The following is a 23,604-nucleotide window of genomic DNA, read 5'->3' as shown; positions in this document are numbered from 1 at the left end:
CATAGGGACTTGAGCTAAAACCTTATGCCTTATTCAAAGCCTAAAAAAAATCAACACACAATACAAATAAACAAGCCATGTCACTTGTGTGCTTCACTTTCAGTCTAGTGTTTGCGTCTTGTCTGCGGCTCTGCTGTTATGGCAAGACTACACACCCCCTGCACCCAGGGTTGTATTTGGAGGGGTTACACCTATAGCAAGTCTGGGCAATGCTCCATAACCCTGAGAAAGTCAAGGTGAGAAGAGAGAGACAAAAAAAGAAGAAAATTGCAGTGCTCTTCAACCACTACTGACACGAGATTTATTGATTCGACTGAAAACTATTATTTCTGATGTTAGCTTTAAAAATTCACAGGATATGACAAACTCACCTAGTGAGCTGCCTACCTAGACAGCATTTGAAAGCATCATGGGCACAAAAGACTTTGGCGGTCTTCTAAGATTTCTTCATTTGACAAATTTGCATGATGTGTATCCTTCACTAAAAAGGCAAAACCAAAATGGATCTTGACTAGCTAATTTAAAATAGTCCAAGATGGCTTGTGGACATAAATGTGGAATATAAATATAATATATAATATTTATATTAATATTTTAGCTAGTGTTTCTTATGTGTGTGTGTGTGTGTGTAGATGGGCTGCCAGGATGACAAACCATAAGCTTCATACTGAATTCCTTCAACAAAACCAAATATAATTTTTCTATTTGTTTTTGGATTATTAAATAAATAAATAAATAAATACATAATTATCATAATTTGATGATGAAAACCTATGTAACTGTAATAGATCTAACCTTGCATTTAATGTAATTATACAACAAAATACTGTTAAATTTGCATACAAAAAACTTTTTTGAAACGTTTTTGAAAGTGAAAAAAAAAAAAAAAATATATATATATATATATATATTGTGTAATTTGAAGTGAAAAAACATAAATGTTAGCACTCATTTCTGCAGCACTCATTAGACAGCAAGGCAGCTCACTAGGTTTTGGAACAGAGCTAGAGATTTTCATTAGAAAACCTGGGTATTCAGAAAAAAATGAATTAATTTTTACAGTAGGATAACAGAATTTGACATCAAACGTTAACTGACAAGAGCTCGGCTTGGAATGAATTCACTGAAATGATGCTCATTAGGTGGGTTTACAGATATCTGTCCAGGTCTGAACTATTACAAACAGGTTTTAGACATTTGAGGAGACAAAGAAACAACATTCAGTACTTCAGTCCCTCTGTGTTGATGATTTGCTTGGCTGGCCGTGTTTAAACTGGTCCCCTGAGTGTGCTTGTGAACAAACGACTGTTTTGAAGAGTCCTGCTTTGAGCTGGGCTTGTTGAAAATTATATGTTTACCAGCCGTAACACCACCCTATCTTTCCAATTCTCCAACTCAGCTCAGTGGCTCTCCCTCTGGTGGCAAATCTGGATGATTTTAAACCACTGTCAATTTCACAATAAATAAATAAGTAAACTTGATGAAAGAGTTTGCGACGTCTTTGTAGTCTTGTGAAGGTTTTATGTTGTGAAATGAGCCGATGGTTGTTAAGTCCTCCTGTTTAGCTGCGGTTTAAAGTTTAATGTCTCCTTTGGCTCTTTACAAAGACAGTAATCAGCATTCGATTTGGATCAAAGCCATGTTGTGATAGAATTTTTTTTGTTTATGCTTCTAAATAACATTCACTACTGGTTGTAGGTTTATCATTGCGTTGTGATTATTCTACAGGCCCAGTGGCAGTCATCAGTGGGGAGGAAGACTCTGCAAGCCCTCTTCATCACGTCAACCATGGTATCGTCACACCCTGCTCTCTCGAGGCGGGACCGGACGCCGTCGTAATCGGCATGAGTCGCATTCCTGTCATCGAGAACCCGCAGTACTTTCGACATGGACACAGCTGCAACAAACCAACCACTTGTGAGTAAACGTCTCACTGTTTGATGTTGTGATCCATTTCAGTGTGGTTGGAGTTGCAACTGACTTCCGAAAGATGCAAGTCATGACAAACACATTTAAAGAAATTCTGTGTGTCCTGAACTGAACTGGAAAACGAGTAGTTAATGACATATTTAAATGCGTATAAGAGTGGTGTCTCTTCTCTACATGCGTGATGCAATAAATTACAGTGAACCAGGTGCAATTTGACTCATTAGTATTGCCAGAACTTGCTGTAAAAACAGCAAATAAGAACAAGGCTGAACTGTAATAAGCTTAAATCCAAATGCGATATCTTGGAAATTTTCCACATACCAAAATATTGCGAACTGCACCTGCATTGAACTGAGCCCAAACAACAAACCCGCAGATGCTTAAAAAGTGTTGCTTATAATAAATGGACATGGCAACCCTTCAAGAGCGTGCTCTGCCAAGCAACCTTCCAAACGTAAACACAACATGCCGGCTCTGCCGACGATGGGTTAATTAATATCGCAGAACATAATGAGTCTTTGGTCACTGTAATATTTCCAAAAATAGCAGATACCAACCACTGAGGAAGCCAAAGTTTTGCTATGGTTACCATAGTATCAATCATGGCCATTTCAAAAGTGAAATCTGTTCTGTACACACATGAATTTGAGTTACTTATGTAGCTTGCTTTTTTCCTGATATTTGTATTCATTTAAATTTTGTACAGTATGGAAATACATGGTCAAACTAAATTCTTGAGTGACAACAACTTTAATAAAACTACATTAATTATAATATAGTATATCCTCATCATATAGTGCAGGATATTGGCCGCTTTGAAGATATAGTGTTAATAAGCACAATAGTGTTAAAAATAGATGACTTTTGGATACCCGTAGCTTGCACTTACTGCAGAGTGCATGGGAACAAATGCCAACACCATTGTTTAGTATAAATGGGCAGAAATGTAAATGCAGAGATCATGCCAAGATTTATGTGATCATTTATATATTTATTTGCTATTTTTGGGTTTCTTTGTGACTGAAGACTTTCAAATGACTTTACTGGAGCAATAGTGTCTTAGTTTAGACCTTTTATGTAATTAATTGGAACAAATTTACTTGTGACTTTACATACAGTAAGTGTTCTCATTAGCCAGTTTTAATGGCTTAAAGGGGCTCTGATTTTTTTTTTTTTTTTTTATAGAACATAGTATGGTATATACACAGACTTGCACACATCAACACACACAGTCTATTTATATTCCAGGCACAAAACAGTGGTCTATTCAAAGGGTGCACTGACAGCTATGAAAAGGAATCAAAAGGCAGAGGACAATCACATTTTGCCCTCATGAATAAATTAACTCTTTATGCATAATGGATGGCATAAAATCTTTATGGCTGTAGATACATAACCATCGTGGTGTGCCTACGTCTGATGAGTGTGTGATATTTAAATGGCAGTTAGCTGCTGAAGAGAGGGTATATTTTTACTTCTCGGGCTCTGGGCTACTAGAAAGCCCTTTATGTGCTAGCTGTAGTAAGCTGAATCATTTATATAAAGATACACCTTATAAAAATGGTCCAAGGTTCAGCTCATGATTTTTTTATAGTGAGGAGTGTGGGATGGAGTGACTGGGTATTAGTTCTTGTTTTTTATAGAGTACATATTGAAATATTGTGTTCCCTTCAAATTATTCCTTAAACATTTTTTACTTGGTCTTAAAAGGTTTTTTGAAAAAGACTTAAATTTACCTTCATAAAACCTGCAGAAACCACATATAACATTGTCAATCTTATTTTTGTAATATTTAAAATAACGTTTATTATTTCCTTTTTTTTATTTAGATTTTATGTACACAAAGTAATACTCTATACTGCAAAAATGTAACTGCAATTCATTAAAAAAATGCATTATTGTATTCCTTTCCTGTAATACATGAAGGAGAATCTAATAACGGGCATAAAGGAAACTTAAAAGTAAAATCTGGATGCATTATGGTCATTTGTGGAAAAATTGCTTTAATTGTCATTAAGGTCACAATGCAAGATACATTTTTTATGCTTAATATGAAAAATGCTAAATGAGAAATATCCCTGTAAGAGTATAATTTCTACAGGAGTTCTGACAAATAAAAATATTATTTGATTGCCGTTTTATCTGTAGACTGCTGCAGTAGATGTATTTGAAAGGAAGCTGTTGCACGGTTTCAAGTAAGCGAGTCCCTTGAGCCATGACATGCTGACTTTTCAGGAATCCATAAGATGACTGACTCACACAAGCTATTCTGCAATTACAATTGAGTTGTGCTGCATTTACTTTCCTTTTCAACCCAAGGTGAATTTGCCTGAACTACACAGCATCTCCGTTGGTATTCAGCTCCAAATAACTTACACCAACTATAGTTTTGCTTTAACTAGATACGAGAATAATCTCTAGCACCTTGTTTTTACATGTTTGCCTGATCTGTATTAGGAGAACAGTCTAAACTGCCTAAATTGTTAAAGACATTTCTTCTTTTTTTGTGCATTTTTCCATATAGATCACGAAACAGGATTATGTTAACATAACACATTTATTTCAGAAGAGCAAGGGAAATTGATTTCTGTGAGATGGCCCTTTAATTTCTTAAATTATTAATCACGAAATATTTGCAGCTGGGATTTCTGGCATAAATCATGGGAAATACAGCAGCTGGATCACATGCAATAGACTGAAGATCATTATTCAGATAGCAGTATTCCTAGGGGAAGTGAGTGCACTGGGATCTACAGTGAGCTCCTGTGAGTACAACGACTATAAATACAAGATCCTGACTGTGCATTGCAAATATGGATGATTTGGAGCAGTGCTGCATTTGTCACATTGATCAAATTGTCAGATTATGTCCTTTGAGTTTAAACAAAATGTCCTTAATAATCTGTGAGTGCAAAGGCTATAAATACAAGATCTGGACTGTGCATCACAAATATAGATGATTTTGAGCAAGTGCTGCGTTTACCACATTTATCATATTATTTCCTTTGAATTTAACAAAAATTCATCAGTGATCAATAAAAAATAATTCAGAATAAACCTTTTATTATTATTATTATTATTATTATTATTAAGTCTCTTATGCCCTCAATCTTATGCTCACTATTTTCAACAATGATTATTATAATAAACATTATTGAGCACCAAATCAGCATTTCTGAAGGATCATGTGACACTGAAGACTGGAAGAATGATGCTGAAAATACAGTTTCGCATCACAGGAATAAATTACATTTTCAAATATTTTCAAATAGACAACAGATATTTTAAATTCTAAAACATTTTTTTATTTTATTTTACTGTTCATTGGATGCCTTTGTCACATAATGTCTCTATAAGATATTTAAAAACACATCTAGACTATATAATACAATCAAGAAAATGCCACATATGAATGTACTGTATAGCAGGAGCCAAACTGCAATTATAGACTGTTTGTATGAATGAAAACAGTGACCTTCCGTTTTAAATAACCCGTCTTAAAGATACAGTTGAGAAGAGCAGTTGTTCTTATCATACTCCTGCAATATCCGTTCATTTGTCTCACTTCGTCAGATTAGTGACAATGATATTGTATTCAGCAGTGACCGTTTTGTGTCCTGTTCACATTGAACTGTTTGGGACGTTTAGAGAAGATATATCCATGCTGATGTCTCCTGCGTACACCTTCATTGTTCTGGACACAATTACTTCGATTGGATTGTTTCAAGGTAACATTTAATGACAAGCTGAATTTATCAGGCTTGAGAGTGAGAAGACAAAGGCATGAGCTCAGAAAAAGGGCATTGTAAATGAATGCAGACCAGGTTTAATGGAGCTCTGAACGTGCACACCTTCACAAAGATTCGGATTCAGTCCATCTATTATTACTGCTCATAATTGAACTATTATCTCATCAAACCATCTCAGTGAAGGTGGACACCGACACAAACCAAGTGCTTGACAACAACTGATCAGCCATATTTGTGACTATGGAACACAAAACCAGTCTTAAAGGGTTAGTTCATCCAAAAATGAAAATTATGTCATTAATAACTCCCCCCCATGTCGTTCCAAACCCGTAAGACCTCCGTTCATCTTCAGAACTCTGTTTAAGATATTTTAGATTTAGTCTGAGAGCTTTCTGTCCCTCCATTGAAAATGTACAGTATGTATGGTATACTGCCCATGTCCAGAAAGGTAATAAAAAATCACCAAAGTAGTCAATTTAACCTCTATGTGCTGGCCTACATTCCAAATTGTTGCATGTTTATGTATGTTTATTTTTATAACACCATGCTTTCAGAACTAGATTGTATTGCCTTTTAAATTGATGGTCTGCATGACCTGGAGGAATTCCTCCCTTTTAACCGAGAAATCATGGTTGCTTCATTAGGAACGAACAGCATTATTTTAAGCATAGATTTTTGATGTCGCAAACGACATTGATGCCTGCCTCTGTGCTCTCCTAATTTCAGCCTTCAGGGGCTGATACAGGTTCAGTCAGGGTGAGGAATAAATAAATGGCAACGAGTCTTGGGATAGTGCCTTTCTAATTCAGAGTCTTTCCACAAACGGATTGTGGTAAATAGGCAGCTGAGGGAGCCGGGCTTTATCGGTTGGGTGAGAAGCTGAAGGTTAAGTTAACCCATCCCAGACTCTTACTGCAGGTGCACATGTAATTGTTCACTTGGAGGACGGGACAAACCCAGTGGACCACTTAATGGAAGAGCAAGTGAATACAAATGAGGTTTTGGGGACGGGAAGGTGCTCCAGACTTAAACTGATCCTGCACCAATCCACTAGATCCCTGCTGCTCAAGTCTCTGAGAGTCAATGATGATTGTAGCACTTGATATTGGATGTCTGTCAGTGGCTCAAGTGTCTCTGATCAGTACGTTTTGATGCCTTTATGGCAAGGTGCCATACTGAATCCAATCTTGCTGTTTTATTGACAGTTTGTATGTAGTTTTTTTAATTTATTAAAAGTTTATTATTTAGTGTTTATTATAATATTCAATTTATTGGCTGTCAATAAAAAAGAGCTTGAAGCAAGATAATTTTCAGTATAACGTCTTGCCATAAGGGCAACAATAAATGTGGTTTGATAATTACAGTTATTATAAAAAAGATATGATTCATTACAATATGTATAATAAATATTTTTAATTTTTTTGCATGTTTGACATTTATTGTTGCCCTTATGGCAAAGTATACTAAATATCATCTTGCTTTGTGCTGTTTTATTGACAGTCTGTCAACAAATGAAATATTTCAGTTATATTCATAATTGTAATGCATCATATCTGTTTCATAATAACTTATTATAAAACGGCATTTATTGAATGCATTACAATACTCATCTAGTAATGCAACAACAACTTGTAAAATTTAAAAATGTTATAATGTGACTGATGTACATGTTGATCATATGCTTTGATGCATCATATTCTTTACAATAAATATGCATTTATAAGTATTACAGTTATTGTATTATAAATTATTAGATTATATTAACTCACTTTATAATGCATTATATATACAAACACACTTCAATTTGCTTTGCCATTTTTGTTTTCTAATTGGATGTAATGATGGAAGAAAAAAAAACTACAAATCTGCTGGGTTGCTACCTTTTCAGATGGTACTTTTGTATCTTATTTATACATAAGAGGTACATATTAATATCTAAAGAGCACATATTAGTCTCTATTTCTGAGAGTGTACGTTTGTTTACCCAAAATATGCTGGTTTATAAAAACTCGATATGAACAGGAATATTTATTATCTTTAATAGCAAAACACACTGTTTTGCCTCAGAATAGCATTTTTTACCCAATGACCCAAGCATAATATAAATTGGCTTCACCATAGCAACCAGTAGAATTTGATCCAGTAGAACAAACCATTTTGTTTTGGACATGCATAGAGCAAACGGTTATTTTTGATCTGACAGCAGTATAACAGGGTATATGATATGTTTACATCATGCACATGAATTAATAGCCTGTGGTGTCAGTTGATTCATTTAGAAACTTATATTTACTGTTTGGTAGAGGCTAATGAGTAGATAGCTAAATAATTAGATGTAGGAAAAGAGAAGCTGTTATGTTTGTGTAGAGTCATATTTGTAGCATTATTTTTTATTTTTTTATAAAAAAATTTTTTTTAGCATTTTTGCTTTTAAGCTACTTTAAATTCACAAAAATAATTGGAAATGACAATGAACATTGATGGCAAAGCATTACAAGTCCCAGGTGAGTTCCCAACAGATGGCAAAAAGAGACCTTTTACAACTGACTCTCATTTGCATCACACTCGTTTTGTTTTGAAAAAGAGAACTCGGAGAAGACAAAAAAACACCCAGAAAACATCCAGCTGTAACTGCAAGCAGCAATTCTCAACACCATCTGCACAAGAACTGACCTTTTACACAATGCAAACAACTCTCGATTGAAGCCTTTATTTACACTTGTACAAGTATGCATAAACACACCACGCACAACAGGCGCATACAGATAACCTGTCACTCATATTTCATTTGGCTTGGGTTTCTGCACTCATTTTTGCCACCTGTTCCTGAGGGACATTGTCTCTTATGATGATATTATTTGGATAATTTTATGCCTGGACCTCTCTTGTCATTGTTTGATCGTATATTATGGTTGATTAAGTTGATGAGATTCACCGACAGATCTTTTTTTTTTAATGTTTATAAAAATAAAAAAAAATCCAAACACATGTTCTGGGGAAACCAAGACATACTGTACAACAACATTACATTAAATAAAGCTACAATAAAATACTAAATTAAATTAAAAGCTTAAACTGGATTACAAATGTTGCCTTGGCTACTTGGTATCACTCATAGCCTATTATAGTTTTTATTAATATTTTGAATTAGTTTTGAAATTAATATTGTGAAATTAAACTTCAACTGAAAATGTAATTGCAACTGAAAATATCAAAGCTGATTCGAAATATGAATATATGCAAAACTAGTACAATAATAGAATTACTAAAACAACACAGTAGTATCTTTTTGCTGCACCATTGTGAACTCATGACCTTGACATACAAAACATTAATTTAATAACAATATGCTTTTCTCTATCTGTGTTTCTCTTTTAGATGTGCAGCATATTAAACGGAGGGACATTGTTCTGAAGAGGGAGCTGGGCGAGGGGGCTTTTGGGAAGGTGTTTCTGGCCGAATGTTACAACCTCAGCCCCACCAAAGATAAGATGCTGGTGGCTGTGAAGGTAAGGCATGTTTTTGCAGTTAAAAGCACCTTCTTCTGGCTATGCTTTGCTTCTGTGCACTCCATTCTATTACCAGGAATATGCATTATGAAAGTAAATGCACATTGCTGCTCTCATTTCAGACAATCTAAAGAAGTTTGGGTCTAAATGTAATTTTATTAACCAATTTTTTTTTTCTTTTTTTAAGGCTTTACTTTCAACAAGGTTTTGTTACACCAACATTTCACAATCCAGTTCCATGAGATAAAAATCTTGTTGATTTTGTCAAAATGCAGTTTTGTGTTTCAACTGGTTTTATAGGCTACACACACACACACACACACACACATATATATATATATATATATATATATATATATATATATAGCAGACGCTTTTATCCAAAGCAACTTACAGTGCATTCAGGCTATCAATTTTAACCTATATAAATGTGTGTGTGTGTGTGTGTAGTGACAAGGATACACATGGATTTTGTGTTTTGTGTCCAAAGAATGAACCAGAAAACAAAATCCTTACTTTTGAATGACAAACTATTTTTGTCTCTAGCGTGGGTCCTTTTGAAAAAAAAAAACAGCTAAGAACTGGTATAACATCAATAACATAATTTAACCATTGGAAAGCACTCTCCAGATATTGGTTCTCCACTTTATGTCCAATGTAATATATGGGTCCTTTTGCAAAAACCAGTTGAGAACAGGTCTAGAAAGACATATTAAGGCCAATAATATAATTTAACCATCGGAAAGCGCTCTCCACATCTTGAACTTCCTCCTCTAATCGAATGAACTGCCTCACCAGAGCGACTGAAACTTTTACATCATAAAGATAACTGAAGATGCTGTGAAAATACTCTGGTGTCATGAGGATATCTTGCAGGATGCTGCAGCAGAAAGCCAGCACGTCAGGACTGTGTTGAGTGGCATGGCACTAACGCTTTCCCTGATGAAAATGAGCGATCCACCATCTGTCATATACACCATTCTCTCTCGATGCCTCCCTCTGCTTGTGTCGGAGAGATCAGGGCAATTCTATAATTAAAATCAAATTGCATCATGTGCCATTCAGGTCAAGTTATCATTTAATTGGAAGGAGCAGGACTCACAGTGAAAAGTCTTGGAAGCACTTTAGAGTTCCCGGGAACATTAAATGGTTGTGTTTTTTTTTAATGCTGTGTCAGGAAATACAATTACAAACACCACTGGAAAAAATTGCAAATATTCAGAAATATCCAACCTCTGCTAGACTGGTTTATTACAACCCAAATAATGTGCAACAAAATGAGACATTACATTTGTATTTATTACGTATACTGTTTGTATTCATAGTTTAATTTTAACTCCTCAGTGAACACAGTTTATGCAAGTCGTGTCACTGAAGCACTTTCGTTCATTTCAAGTCATGCTGTGGCCTTTTGTTGTATGTTTTCATCTCTTTTCAATTGATGGCAGACGTCCTAAAATGCAATTAGGCATATTAGTTTAACCTCCGTCTCATTTCTCCTTGCCTAGAGGACAACTTCAGTAAAGACGTGGCATCCCGCTCTCCGCCATGCATTTGTTTTCATCTGTACACCTCCTAAGAGTAAACATGCTTTTTGTTTCTCAGACTCTCAAAGATCCGACCCTGACTGCCAGGAAAGACTTTCAAAGGGAGGCCGAGCTCCTCACCAACCTCCAGCACGAGCACATCGTGACATTCTACGGCGTGTGCGTGGATGGCGACCCTCTCATCATGGTGTTTGAGTACATGAAGCATGGAGACCTCAATAAGTTTCTGAGGTATTTTTATATTGGGATTTACATAGCAAAGTCTCCTTGGAAAAGCGTGCCTCTAAAAATTTAACTATACATACCATTCACTGCTGTTTCCTGCTGAAATGAACACTAGAGATAGTAAACCCACAACTTGTATTCTTTATCACACAAATTATGATTACAAGGGCAGATTATTGATTATTAAATAACTTTCATGCAGTTCCTGCACGATACTATGTTATGACCTCAAAAATCTTTTACTACAGCACATGATTTACAAACTGATACATTGTGATGTTTGCATCACATATGCTTCATATGGATGTGCGAGAAAAGTGGTGAAAGTGAGTAATTTTAATGTTAAACCTTAAAAAAATAATCAAATATTTGAAAAGTGAATATCTGGAGCGGACAACAAAACAATTTTATTTCGCATCAGACCTTGCATACATGTGTTTTCTTCTTGTCACTCAGTGCCTGCTCAGAAATATCTGCTTGGAAGCAAGGAGCAAGGTGTTGGAGAGTTTTTACTGGTTTAAAGGGGGAAACATTATGAATGAAAGGAAACTGACTTTCTTCAGAAATATTTAGTTGACTTTTTTTATGTTATCTCCATATAATGCCTTATAAAATCAATTGCTGATTTATTTACAGTAGCAACCATGGTTAACACTGTATTTCTGCTTGTGCAAAAGCGCCACCTAATGGCAGAGAATGTATTTGCATTTTCATTCAGCACATCTGATGCTTTAGTTGCTGTCTGTCATTTGTCTGTTGTAAATTTTAACATTTTGATGGAAAATAAGAGCTCAACTCTAATAATAAGGTGTCTGGAATTAGATGACTGTCTGAGTCATAGATTAATTATTCCAAATGTTCAGTATTCCAATATAAGTGTGCAAAAATGTCTGGGCTGGAATTATAGGACTACAGTATGTTATGAACTCCCTAAGCAAAAGCTGTCTGAAATTGCAGTAAGTGAAATTATTCTAACACCTAAGATACCTTATTTTGGCAAAAAAAAAAAAAAAAAAAAAAAAAGGGGGAATATACAATTTCCTTCATAAATGATGTAACGTTATCATGCATTGCAACAAGCAATGACAATTTTTTAATATGTTGGATAGAGCCAACCAGAGGAAAATTTTATTGCTCACAGGTAGCACAGTAAACTTAATTGAGCTCTGTTATTGTTATTATAGAATTAACTTTGTCTAAAATATGTCTTTCTTAAAATCCTTTAGCATAAATAAAAATGGAAACATGGAGAATTGTGCATAATATCTCAGATAATTTGATATGTAAGCAAATTCAAACATTATTGAGTTCTCTTCTGAAGATTTTTTTTTTTTTTTGTACTCCATTTCATATCATCACTGTTTAGCAGAAGTCAATCAGATATTAAAGTTAACTGAAAGATTTATGGAAGTAGTTATACAGTATGATTTAAAATATGCATATGAAGAATTGTATCATTTCAGCTATGAGTCATATAAGGTTACTGCTCCTCAAATCAATCCAACTATGAAAAGTCATGTCAGTTTCAATGTTATGTAGACACCTGCCCATGTAGGTATTAGATATGTCTTGTTTTGAGACACAAGATTCTATTTCAAAATGGCAGCATGTGATTGAACTTCACTGCATGCATGTCCCAAGGTGGATTGGGGCCATGTGAATTATAATTTGCAGGGGAGAACTGTGAAAATATAAAGGTAGATAGAGTACTGGAGTGAGATGATTGTCTTCTGGGAGCAAAGTGATTTGTGATTATAATAAATTATTCTTTTGTTTAGTGAGAGAATTGTTTCTTACACTTATGCAGATGGCCAGACTTGCATTTCAAAAAAAAAAAAAAAAAAGGAAGAAAGAAAGAAAAAAGCTAAAATTATTTTAAGAAAAGCTTCAATGATACATGTCTTGTTGATTTTCATGGATGGCAAAATGATTTATATCATATTAGACAGGTCAGAATATATCATTTGTAGAAGAGTGCACAACAGTGTAAAGCTTAGTTTTTCAGCAGCCATGGTTAGGACCCCCCCCCCCCCCCATCATTTAATCTATAGACATTTTAAGAAATACTCTTCAGCAATGTTTAGTTAAGTCATAAACAGTTCAATCTCAACTTGTGGTTTGGTTTGATTCATGTCTTGCAAACTTTGATTAGAATCAAAAAATATTTAAAATGTTAAAATGTACATACTGGGTAAAGATCATATTGAATCATAAATTGATACATTATAAAAGCAAAGCAAGTTGTTCATTATACACTAGTTCAAAAGCTTGGGGTCAGTATAATTTTTATTAAGTTAGATTTATTATATTATTATACATTTTCAACAAGGAAGCATTAATCAAAAGTGACAGTTAAGACAAAAATTATATTTAAAATAAATCCTAAATCCTCCACAATAATATTAAGCAGCACAACTATATACAACATTGGTAATAATTCTTGAGCAGTAAATCAGCATATTAGACTGATTTCTGGAGGATCATGTGACACTGAAGACTGGAGGAATGATGCTGAAAATACATATATTTTAAATTACATTTTAAAATATATTTAAACCAAAAACAGTTATTATGAATTATGATAACATTTCACAATATTGCTGTTTTTACTGTATTTTTGATTAAAGAAAAGCAGCCTTCATGACCTTAAAACTTAAAAACTTAAAACAACGGTGGTGTACATATAAACTGTAATATATTTTAAGTTTACTGCACATTGCACACTTTTAAAATACAACAATAAGTTTTTCTTGGAATGTAGGGAGACTGCTGTGCATATTTGGTAGGGTTCACATTTCTATGGAAACTGATCTCTGTTCAGATTAAAGAAAATGAATGTTTTTGTTGTTGTTTTTGTTGTTGTTGTTTTGTTTTAGTTTGTTTTTCCGGATCCAGCCTGTTGCAATCTAAAGCAGCACTGCCGCTGGGATTGTTAGCTCTCTGATTTTTAGCTCTTCAAATACAAGAGCACGCTGCTGAAGAGGCACTGACCAGAAGAGATGCACACATTACAGCCGAGCTCTATTGAATACCCACCTTATGCAAATGCTGCCACAATCGGACAAAAATCATTTTCCCAGAGTGAAGAGATAATCGAAAAAAGTTAACTGAATAGGCGATTTTATTTCACCAAGCAGTTAAAGCAAATTTTTCTTTGCCTTGACTTACTCACTTCAAATTAGACAGCTTTACAGGATTAAAGGATTAGAGGGGGAATTATTTTATGGGGCAATAAGGCAGTGCGTTTGACCACTTCGACCCTGTGCCCTTTCACATTGATCCATAATCAATTTTCCCTGCTCTGATCCTAAACGCAAGTAATTGCAAACCTGGACAAAGCTTAGCAGTGAAGGACAATTACTGCCAAGACTAACAAGTGTAACCAATGCGCCTTTCTCCCCATGTTTCAGAGCCCATGGTCCAGACGCCATGATCCTCGTTGACGGCCAACCGATGCAGCCTAATGGGGAACTTGGTCTCTCGCAGATGTTTCATATCGCTGCACAGATAGCGGCAGGCATGGTCTACCTGTCCTCGCAGCATTTCGTGCACCGTGACCTGGCCACCCGCAACTGCCTCGTGGGTAACGGCCTGCTCGTGAAAATCGGAGACTTCGGGATGTCCAGAGACATCTACAGCTCAGATTACTACAGAGTAAGTTTAATTAACTAAATGTTTTTGTGGTAAAAAAAAAAGTCAATTATTAAAAATATATATATTTTATTTTCAACTTTCAGATTTTAAGTAAAAGAAAAATTACAATCAAGTAAGGCACTTTCAACTGAAGTAAAAGGGTCCATTATAGTGAAATAAAATACATTTTTTATTCACCCTAATGATATTTGAAAGTATTTTTGTACATACAGTGAAAGTCACTCGGGTCCAATTTTATTAAGGAACCTATTGACTTTCACTGTGTGGATAAAACTGGTGGAAAAATTCTGGCACAAATAGATTTATTGAACTGTAGTATAACTTTGCAAAGGCAAGGACTGCAAGTGATTTTATCACACCAGTCTGACGTTAACGGGATGTTTATTTCTTTATATATATTTTAATATTTATTGCATAACCCTGTTTACTTCCATTGTAAATGCCAGACTAATACCATAATATTTACTTTTTTCAGTTAATGGATTAGATTCAATAATTTTCTGTGGTAGCCAACATTATGACATTGGATTTAATCTTTTTGTCAACTTGATTACTTTCAATTGCCCCAGATATGCATTTCTTTTTGGAATTGATTGATTGCAGGCCTCATTGCCTCATAGGCTTATGCACCCCAGTTGTTGGGTGAAAAAATAATTATTTATATATAACTTTGGCAAAACAGACTCAAAACTGTATAATCCCAGATCACTCCATTCCAAAAAGAACTGATTAAAGGTTTTTTTTTTTTTTTTTTTTTTTTCGCAGGCCAATCATTTTTTAAAAAGAACACCACATGTGCATCATGATGGGGAAAAGTACAAAAATTATCAACATTTTTGAAAATGAAAAGTCCTCTCTAGGTCAAAATGTCCAAGACGCATCATTAAATCTGTGGTTATTTTACATTTACATTCCCAATCAATAAATATATATATACATAAATATTATACTTTATTTGTGCTAGAAACAGTAACATATTAGATTGAGTTAAATGCCAAGGACTCCAAAATATTCCACTGAGAAACTGGTTTGTGGAGGGTTTTTGTATTCAAGCCAGTCATAAGCTAAAGGCCAGAAACATCTTTATCAGCCACACATACACACACTTAGGCACAGTCTGCAATATTGACAAAGCAGAGAGATTACGAAATTATTACCGCATTGGACACGTTCACTGTGTCAAGTGATTATAAATAGCGGATCCTGCCAAGCACGTAATCCACACATGGCGAGTCATATTGACGTTTGTTGTCCTCTGGGGCTCGAGCGTCTGGCCACAGGAATGGAGCATGACTGGAAGAGCGATTGAGGTACTTTCATCAGTGACCAATTCAACCGCCTTCGTCAAGATGTTATAAGTGGCACATCGACATCCTGTCACCCAATGGCCCGCCGAGTAGCTTTTTGCATGAGATGTCTTTGATAACTCTGTTTAGAGGCAGAAAACAGATTCAGGGGAAAGTCACAACACAGGCTAGATCCTGCAAACACGCTGCGGATTGTCTTAGATGTCGTCTTGGGTTTTCTTCACCACCGATAGCCAATTACACGCTATAAACAAGTGCTATAAAAACATTTTGGTTTTTAACACCCTGTAAATACACATGAAATGTCATCACATTGACAAGGTTTTCTTTCTGAACTCTCAAAAGGTCCGTTTTTACTTGAGATTCAGCCAAGTGTTGTAAAAGCTTGGCGAAATCTGTTATCGGTCATGGATGCATAGATCTGCTTCCCCTGTTGAAAAAGAGCAAATGCCCAGAGAGTAGCTCTAGTGGGGCTGTAATCCATTCTCCACCATGCTGCTTTGCTCTTCATACCCATAATCCAATCTAGCCCTCTACCACCGAGCCACAGACTAACCCGTAATCCAGTTTACAAACTACCAAAATAAAGAAAAAAAATCCATGTTGCCTTCTTCCTAAAACCCACACCACACTGACAGAACAGAAAAAGATTCATCAAATTCCACTTTCAGTCTTTTATTGCCTAATGGGCTTATCCATTTTCAAACCGTCAAGCTAATTGCTCCAGTCTCAACGACAAAGCCCAAGGTGATACAGTGGATAGTGTTTGAATGACTGTTTAACCAATTTTAGTTGCTCGTCTTAATCAGGGATTTGAAAGTAATTTACATTATTTAAGGAACAGGATGTGTGTGTCTCTCTCTCTCGTGGAAGTCCATTATTAAGATTACTGTTACTCAACTCATTTAAATTAGCAGTTCACTTGAATATATCCAGTAACTCTAATACCATTTGAAGCTGTAGGTCACTGTTCAAACAGAATTCACATTGTTTTAAATAGAGTTATATGAATTCCTTACAATTCGATGCATTTTAATTCTTCTTATTTGGCATCTTGTTTGCTACCTCAATTTATGTTTGATTTGTTAATTAGTCAGTCTCAATTCAATGCTGGGGAACAACTGTGCAAGACACTGACTTAAAAGCTTTATACTATAGATAAAACGTACTGATTACAAAAGTTGGCAGAACATATTGATGTTTTAAGTTATCTACGCTTTCAGGTGTATTTTTTAGTAAAACACATATTCATCTGATACATTTAGATTTTGTTTCACGCAACAACAACAAAAAAAAAAAAAAACATCTAATATCACAAATGAGATGGTTTCACAGCAGGGGTACTGCAGATATGAGAAGCATATCTCATGCTTTTTATTTCACTACATCTCTCACTAGGATACTCAATTAAAGATGTTGCAGCCTTCTATACTTAAAAGAGAACATATTAGAGTTTACATGAGACGCAGGGCAATGATTACTGTGTAATAGCTGTGTAGTTACTATGGCAGGAGAAAAAAAATAGATTCTGTGATGCATCTCGATCCTCTCTTCAGCAGTTCTGAAACAATTCTAAATATTTCAGAATCTATTCTGAGCTTGTTTTTTCCTGCAAGTGGTGCATATGCACTAGAGACAATCGTGGTGGGCTTCATTGCACAGGATGTGAGATATGTGTGCATTGCTTGACAGTGTGTGCTTCCACCCGCCGTTATTTCAGTTTTGTACTTTAGATGTGCTTTCATTGATGCCGCTTGGAATGCAGTAAATATAAGATGCACGAAACTCACATACTGACAGACTTTCATGTGCACTTTGTGTTTCTTCGTCCTGAAGCACTTGCATCTCCAAATACTTTTATGACATGAAATTGACAGAACAGGACAAAACAGCTGATACAGTATGTCGAAATAGACTTGTGCATTAGCGTGAATGCAGCCTATTAAACCCGCCACTGTCTATGTTGTCACCAGTAATAATCAAACAGAAGTAATGTTGAGGAAAAAAGAAAAACCATAACTATGACTGTCTGTAGACTTTCGGATACTGAAAGTGATAATCGTAATCTAATCGAATCTTTCATACAGTATATACTAAATGTTATAAATATGTCACAGACATGTCAGTGTTGTGTCAGAATGGGTATCTTCTCCCAACTATCACTTGCAATAGGAGCAGCTAAAATACCAATAAACACAAACTCATTTAAAGAACACAGCCTGAAAAGGTTTCGATAAGATATTGACTATATGCAGCAGACAGTAGTCACAGGAAATTGGCTAATTTCTTACGTGGAGGTAGACTTCCATTAGTCTGCTCTCTCCCAGCCGGAAGTAGGATCAATGTAACGGCACACAACACAGGGAATAGTAATTACAAAGACAATTCCACACCGAGCTGGAAGGGCTCCAGCAATACCCGGTAGTCTCTTGAACATTTCATGCTGGCACAGCATGATGAATGAAGTGGAATTGATGTGTATAAGAAATAGATTTGAGAATAAGCCGTTTTAATCGAAACTGAGTGCATGCACAATTAACAAATTATTGTTTAGTCAATTCTCACACTCAAAGCATTTTACAGAGTGGGTCAGGATCATCAATGTGTTATGTACTGTCCTTATAAGAATTCTGTTCTTATAATTTATATTATAGAAGAATCCCATTACGATACACACACGTGCTGTGAAGAACAACTTTCTATTGGCTGCTTTCATGATCTGTCAACTATGGCTGAAGTAAATGTAGTTGGAAAGCTCTAAATATACAACTATATATATACAATTTTAGGGCTTTAAACACTTTGAGTGATAAATATTTACTGGTTATATTTTTATGGTTTGAAGCACTGCTTCTTCTCTCAAAGTGCCATTTGGTACAATAGGTAAAATTAAATGCCAAAAGGTAAAATTACCTGGCATTCTTTGGCTTGATAAATGTTGAATGGTTATAATTAATGGCTTGAACTGAGGGGAAATGCAGTTAGTATCAATAGCAATACTGGTATCAGTGATAATGGTCTTCATGAATAATATGCAACGTAGTTAAAAGATGTCATCAAACTTATTTAAAATACAACATCATGTTATTTCTGCATTAATTTGGGGATTCAATGTAAAACTATGAAAATATAAATATATTGTATGTGATCAATCTTGATTAATTAGAAAAAAATGTGCCACTAATTTTTTAATTTTAATTATTATTAGACAGCTCTAGTGTAAATACTCAACCATTCAAGAGTTTGGGGTTGGTCATTTTTTTGATAGTTTTGAAAAAAAAAAGTCTCCTATGTTCATGAAGGCTGCATTGGTTTGATCAAAAATAAAGTAAAAACTGTAATATTGTGAAGTTCAGAATTATTACAACTTTAACTGTTTTCTATATTAATATTTAAATATTAAATTAAAAGATAAATTAGCATAATAACTCCAGACTTCCGTGTCACATGATCCTTTAGAAATCATTCTAATACGCTGATTAGGTGTTAAAATAAATATTTCAATGTTAAAAATAGCTGCTACTTAATATTTTTGTGGTAACATCGATAAATGTTTTACAAGATACTTGATGAATAGAAAGATTAAGAACATTTATTTGAAATACATTTTTATCTCTAACCATTTAAAAGTCATTACTGTCATTTTTTATCAGTTTAATGCATCCATGAATTAAGAATGCATCATTGCATCTTTGAATATAAGTATTAAATTCTTTCTTTTATACAGTAGTTTATATTTACATTATTCATTCTTGCTGGTGTACAAGCTCTTTCATATCCTCATTGGGGTCTGTGTATCATACGCAGTGGCAGCAGAGTTCACTGAACTGCCACACACATACACACCAAAAAGCACTTTCATTACAGTTCAATTTTTGTAATTAATTTCAGCTTCAAAAACTTTTTTTTTTTTTTTTATAGAAAATGTTTTGCAATGCTGTTTTTTCTTCAAAGTCAGCCTCTAAAAACAGTTAAGCACATGATCTCTACCAGAGCACATTGATAACGCAATTCACAACGTCTGCAGAAAGTGTATCAGTTTATCATGGCCTGCAAAAACCCAACTTAATACATGGATAAATATTTTTTGAATTAAAATTAAGTACTGCATTAAAAAAATTAAAGAAGAAAAGTAAGCTGTGACAGCCTCTGTGCTGGTGTCATGTAAGAACTGTTGCATTGTATGCATATTTTCAATTCAAATCAGTAGACTAAGCTGTTTGCTTGTTTACAAAGAAAGGGAAATGTCATCCATACTGCGTAATATGCTTTGTGAGCAATGCCTGATGGTTAATCTGTCTTCTAGGTGGGAGGTTACACCATGCTGCCCATACGCTGGATGCCTCCGGAGAGCATCATGTACAGGAAGTTCTCCACAGAGAGCGATGTATGGAGCTTCGGAGTCATTATGTGGGAGATCTTCACCTATGGGAAACAGCCATGGTATCAGTTATCTAATAATGAGGTAAATGTTCGCAAAAAGAGATGGAGCCATTGTTAGAACGTCAGTGTGAATATGACATTTTTAGAAAGTGAGTGTGATCTCTACAGGCGGGGTGTCATGCTGTCAGAGATCAGGTTAGCAGCTCACATCTCGCCACACACACAGTTCGGTTGGAAAAACTCGTGATCAGTTTACTGGACTGTATTTTAAGGCATCATATGTGCACTGACATGACATTAAATAAAAGGAAGAAAAGGTCCAAAGATTGTATATTTAAAAATAAAATGAAAAAAAAAAAGTGCAAAGGAAGTTGTATATTCCCTTTTTGTGGATCTGTCAGTTCCATTTTGCATTATGACAAGCTCATATGTGACCCTGGACCACAAAACCAAACTTTGCTGGGGTATATTTTTAACAATAGCCAAAAAACAAAAAAATAAATAAAAATGTATGGGTCAAAATATTTTTTTTTCTTCTATGCCAAAAAATTATTAGGTTACTAAGTAAAGATCATGTTCCATGAAAATATTTAGTAAATTACCTACCTTAAATATATCAAAACTTAATTTTTGATGATTAGTAATATGCATTGCTAAGAATCCATTTGGAGAAATTCTCAGCATTTTTATTTATTTATTTTGCACCCTCAGATTCCAGATTTTCAAATAGTTGTATCTCGGCCAAATATTGTTCGATCGTAATAAACCACACATCAATGGAAGGCATATTTATTTAGATTTCAGATGATGTATAAATCTCAATTTCGATTAAATTTACACATAAGTCTCTCTACATATGTGTGTGGTGACAATTTGTTTTAATAAATTAGTTTTAAATATATTTCAATATAAAGTAATTACATCTTAACCATTTGTATACCTCTTATTTTTTTATTTTATATTTTAATTAAATTTTTAATAAGAGTTCAGTCCAATTAAAAATAATTTGAAACAATACACCACCATTAGAAAGTTGTATTAGAAATAATAAAAGATTAGAAATAACTATAACAGAATAACTTTATGCTGTTTATTTTTGATGTGTAATATTTTAGATTAGAATGCTTATACTGATCAAATGGGAGTTTGTTATGAGTGAATTATGGGAACGGGACAAACAGAGTTAAAATCTCACCGTTATTTCAACCAACGTTTCTGTATCAGATTGGTCAGGAAGCTCAAACAAACAGAGTCACAAAGTGCAACGTTATTTATATTTGACTGAAATAGCATTAAAAATTAAACATACTACCTCTAAATCAATTTCATACATTTGCTCTTTCTTTTTTTTTTTTGCAGGTCATTGAATGCATTACTCAAGGTCGGGTTCTAGACAGGCCTCGCCTGTGTCCTAAGGAAGTGTACGACCTCATGTTAGGCTGCTGGCAAAGAGAGCCGCAACAACGACTGAACATCAAAGACATTCAGAAAGTTCTTTATGCTCTGGGAAAAGCCACGCCTGTCTACTTGGACATCCTCGGCTGAGACCGGTGCGACGGCTCTCAGCAGAATCCAACACAATCCAGGAATAACCAAACAAGCCCTTTTCCCCGCGTCGGCGCTCCACTGTAAAAACACCAACACGTCGGAGATGGACTTTAAGTGCCTGCAACACTTTTTTTCGATACACTGAGTATACATTAAAAAAAAAAAGTAAAAAATATTTAAAAACAAACTTTTACATTTTGTTTACTGGTACAGTATATAGTGTACAGAATTATTCTACAAAGACAAAAAAGATTCCTATAAAATGTTGGCGAAAGCAGAATGTTGCCTTCGGTGTGGCGGCTCTAATTTTGAGAAATTATGATTTTCAGTGTTTCATTTTGTAAGCATATATACACACACATATATGAATATATTTTTATTTATTTCGTTTCATTTGGAAGGTGAAGTATGGGTGCCTGTCATGTTTAGTGCTGTTGATATATTATCTTTTCAAGACGGCTGCTCTTCGGTTCTGCTCTGCTTTAACAGCTGGGGTTTTATGAGGAACGCCTTATTAGATTTCGATTATTTTGCAGATGCATCTTTTTCTCTTACTTTTTTTTTTTTTGTTGCTGCAACTTTGATTTGACGGTCTATAGTTCTTGAGCAGGCAACATGGAACCTTTAGAATACTAAAACGTTGATATATTTTCATCGTACCTGATTGTATATACTGTAAATTTCTATTCTTGTCAACCTGTTAACTTATTTTCCTTTATATGTGTTTTGATTTCTTTTTCGACACACAATAGTTCTTCTGTGATGTACTCTTTAGAAAAGGGTCAGCCAGGAGAGAACATAAATATCACACAGTATCTTAAAATGAGCACTTTGCGGCTCACTATTAATACAGGGTGTCTCTAATATCCCGGCCCGAGTCCAGTCTGTAACCGTGCTGCCAAAACTGAATGTGGTAAAACTAGAACTAAACTGCAGGTTCTTGGTCTCCGAGATCCTAAAATGACACCTGTTTGAATTAACGTTTCGCAGTCTTCATAGCGTTTGATAAATATCAATGCCATTGCATCTGAAGTTAACAATTTCATGTTGTTGTCTGTAGCTAAACTGTTCTATGTTATACCAGGGGCTGTTTCTCTGAGATGTTTGTTTATGCGACACCAAATCTTTTTGACGTCAATTTCGATGCGGATTCTCTTGCCTCTTTGCAGTACCACAGATATTTGCAAACGACATATTCAAATGGATGTTTAGATTAAGTATAAAATAAATATAAGAACCTTGTCAAATCAAGTCTTTTCTGTTCATTGTGTTTAGGCCATCTATATTGTTGATAACGGCTCTTCAGAGATTTGTAGCATAACCTAGTTTTGACTCATTGTGACGGCTGGATATGTCCTGTCTTTTGCTTTGGAGGCAAAGTACATTGAATTCTAATAGAGTTTATTCTAATAGCATTTGAATATCAGCCCTATCCACAATAGTGCCTTGCTGGCTAGCAATCAGCTGAGGAAAAAGCCTTTGGGTTCTAACATATTTTAATGTGGCAATTTCTTTGAAAAATATTTAGTAATATAATTCCTTGTAATAAAAGAGTGTTTTTAAGATATTTAGAATGTGCAAATCATATGTATTGAGCAGTGCATTTAGTTTATTCATGTGGAAACTGAGGCCATGTGTATGCAATGGTTGTCAGGCTTAACGAGTAACCATAATCATATCATTAAACCATTAAATGTCAAATATACTCATACGCCTGTGATGGAAAAATTTTATGCTGTAAATGTAATGTTGC

General features: G+C 34.7%; 1 protein-coding gene across 1 annotated transcript in view; it reads left to right on the top strand.

The window, feature by feature from the left end:
- LOC113074629 (NT-3 growth factor receptor) overlaps positions 1-23,102 on the top strand; it is an 82,856-nt gene extending 59,754 nt beyond the window's left edge. Inside the window, exons 11-16 of the mRNA XM_026247457.1 lie at positions 1,729-1,917; positions 9,057-9,187; positions 10,793-10,965; positions 14,370-14,613; positions 20,227-20,385; positions 21,663-23,102. Of these exons, the coding sequence (XP_026103242.1) occupies positions 1,729-1,917; positions 9,057-9,187; positions 10,793-10,965; positions 14,370-14,613; positions 20,227-20,385; positions 21,663-21,848 (1,082 nt within the window). The 3' untranslated portion in view covers positions 21,849-23,102. The remainder of the gene's footprint in view (positions 1-1,728; positions 1,918-9,056; positions 9,188-10,792; positions 10,966-14,369; positions 14,614-20,226; positions 20,386-21,662) is intronic.
- Positions 23,103-23,604: the final 502 nt, after the last annotated feature.

This window comes from Carassius auratus, unplaced genomic scaffold (assembly GCF_003368295.1).
Source record: "Carassius auratus strain Wakin unplaced genomic scaffold, ASM336829v1 scaf_tig00015266, whole genome shotgun sequence".
Taxonomy (NCBI): Eukaryota; Metazoa; Chordata; class Actinopteri; order Cypriniformes; family Cyprinidae; genus Carassius; species Carassius auratus.
This window is presented reverse-complemented; position numbering and strand designations above follow the sequence as displayed.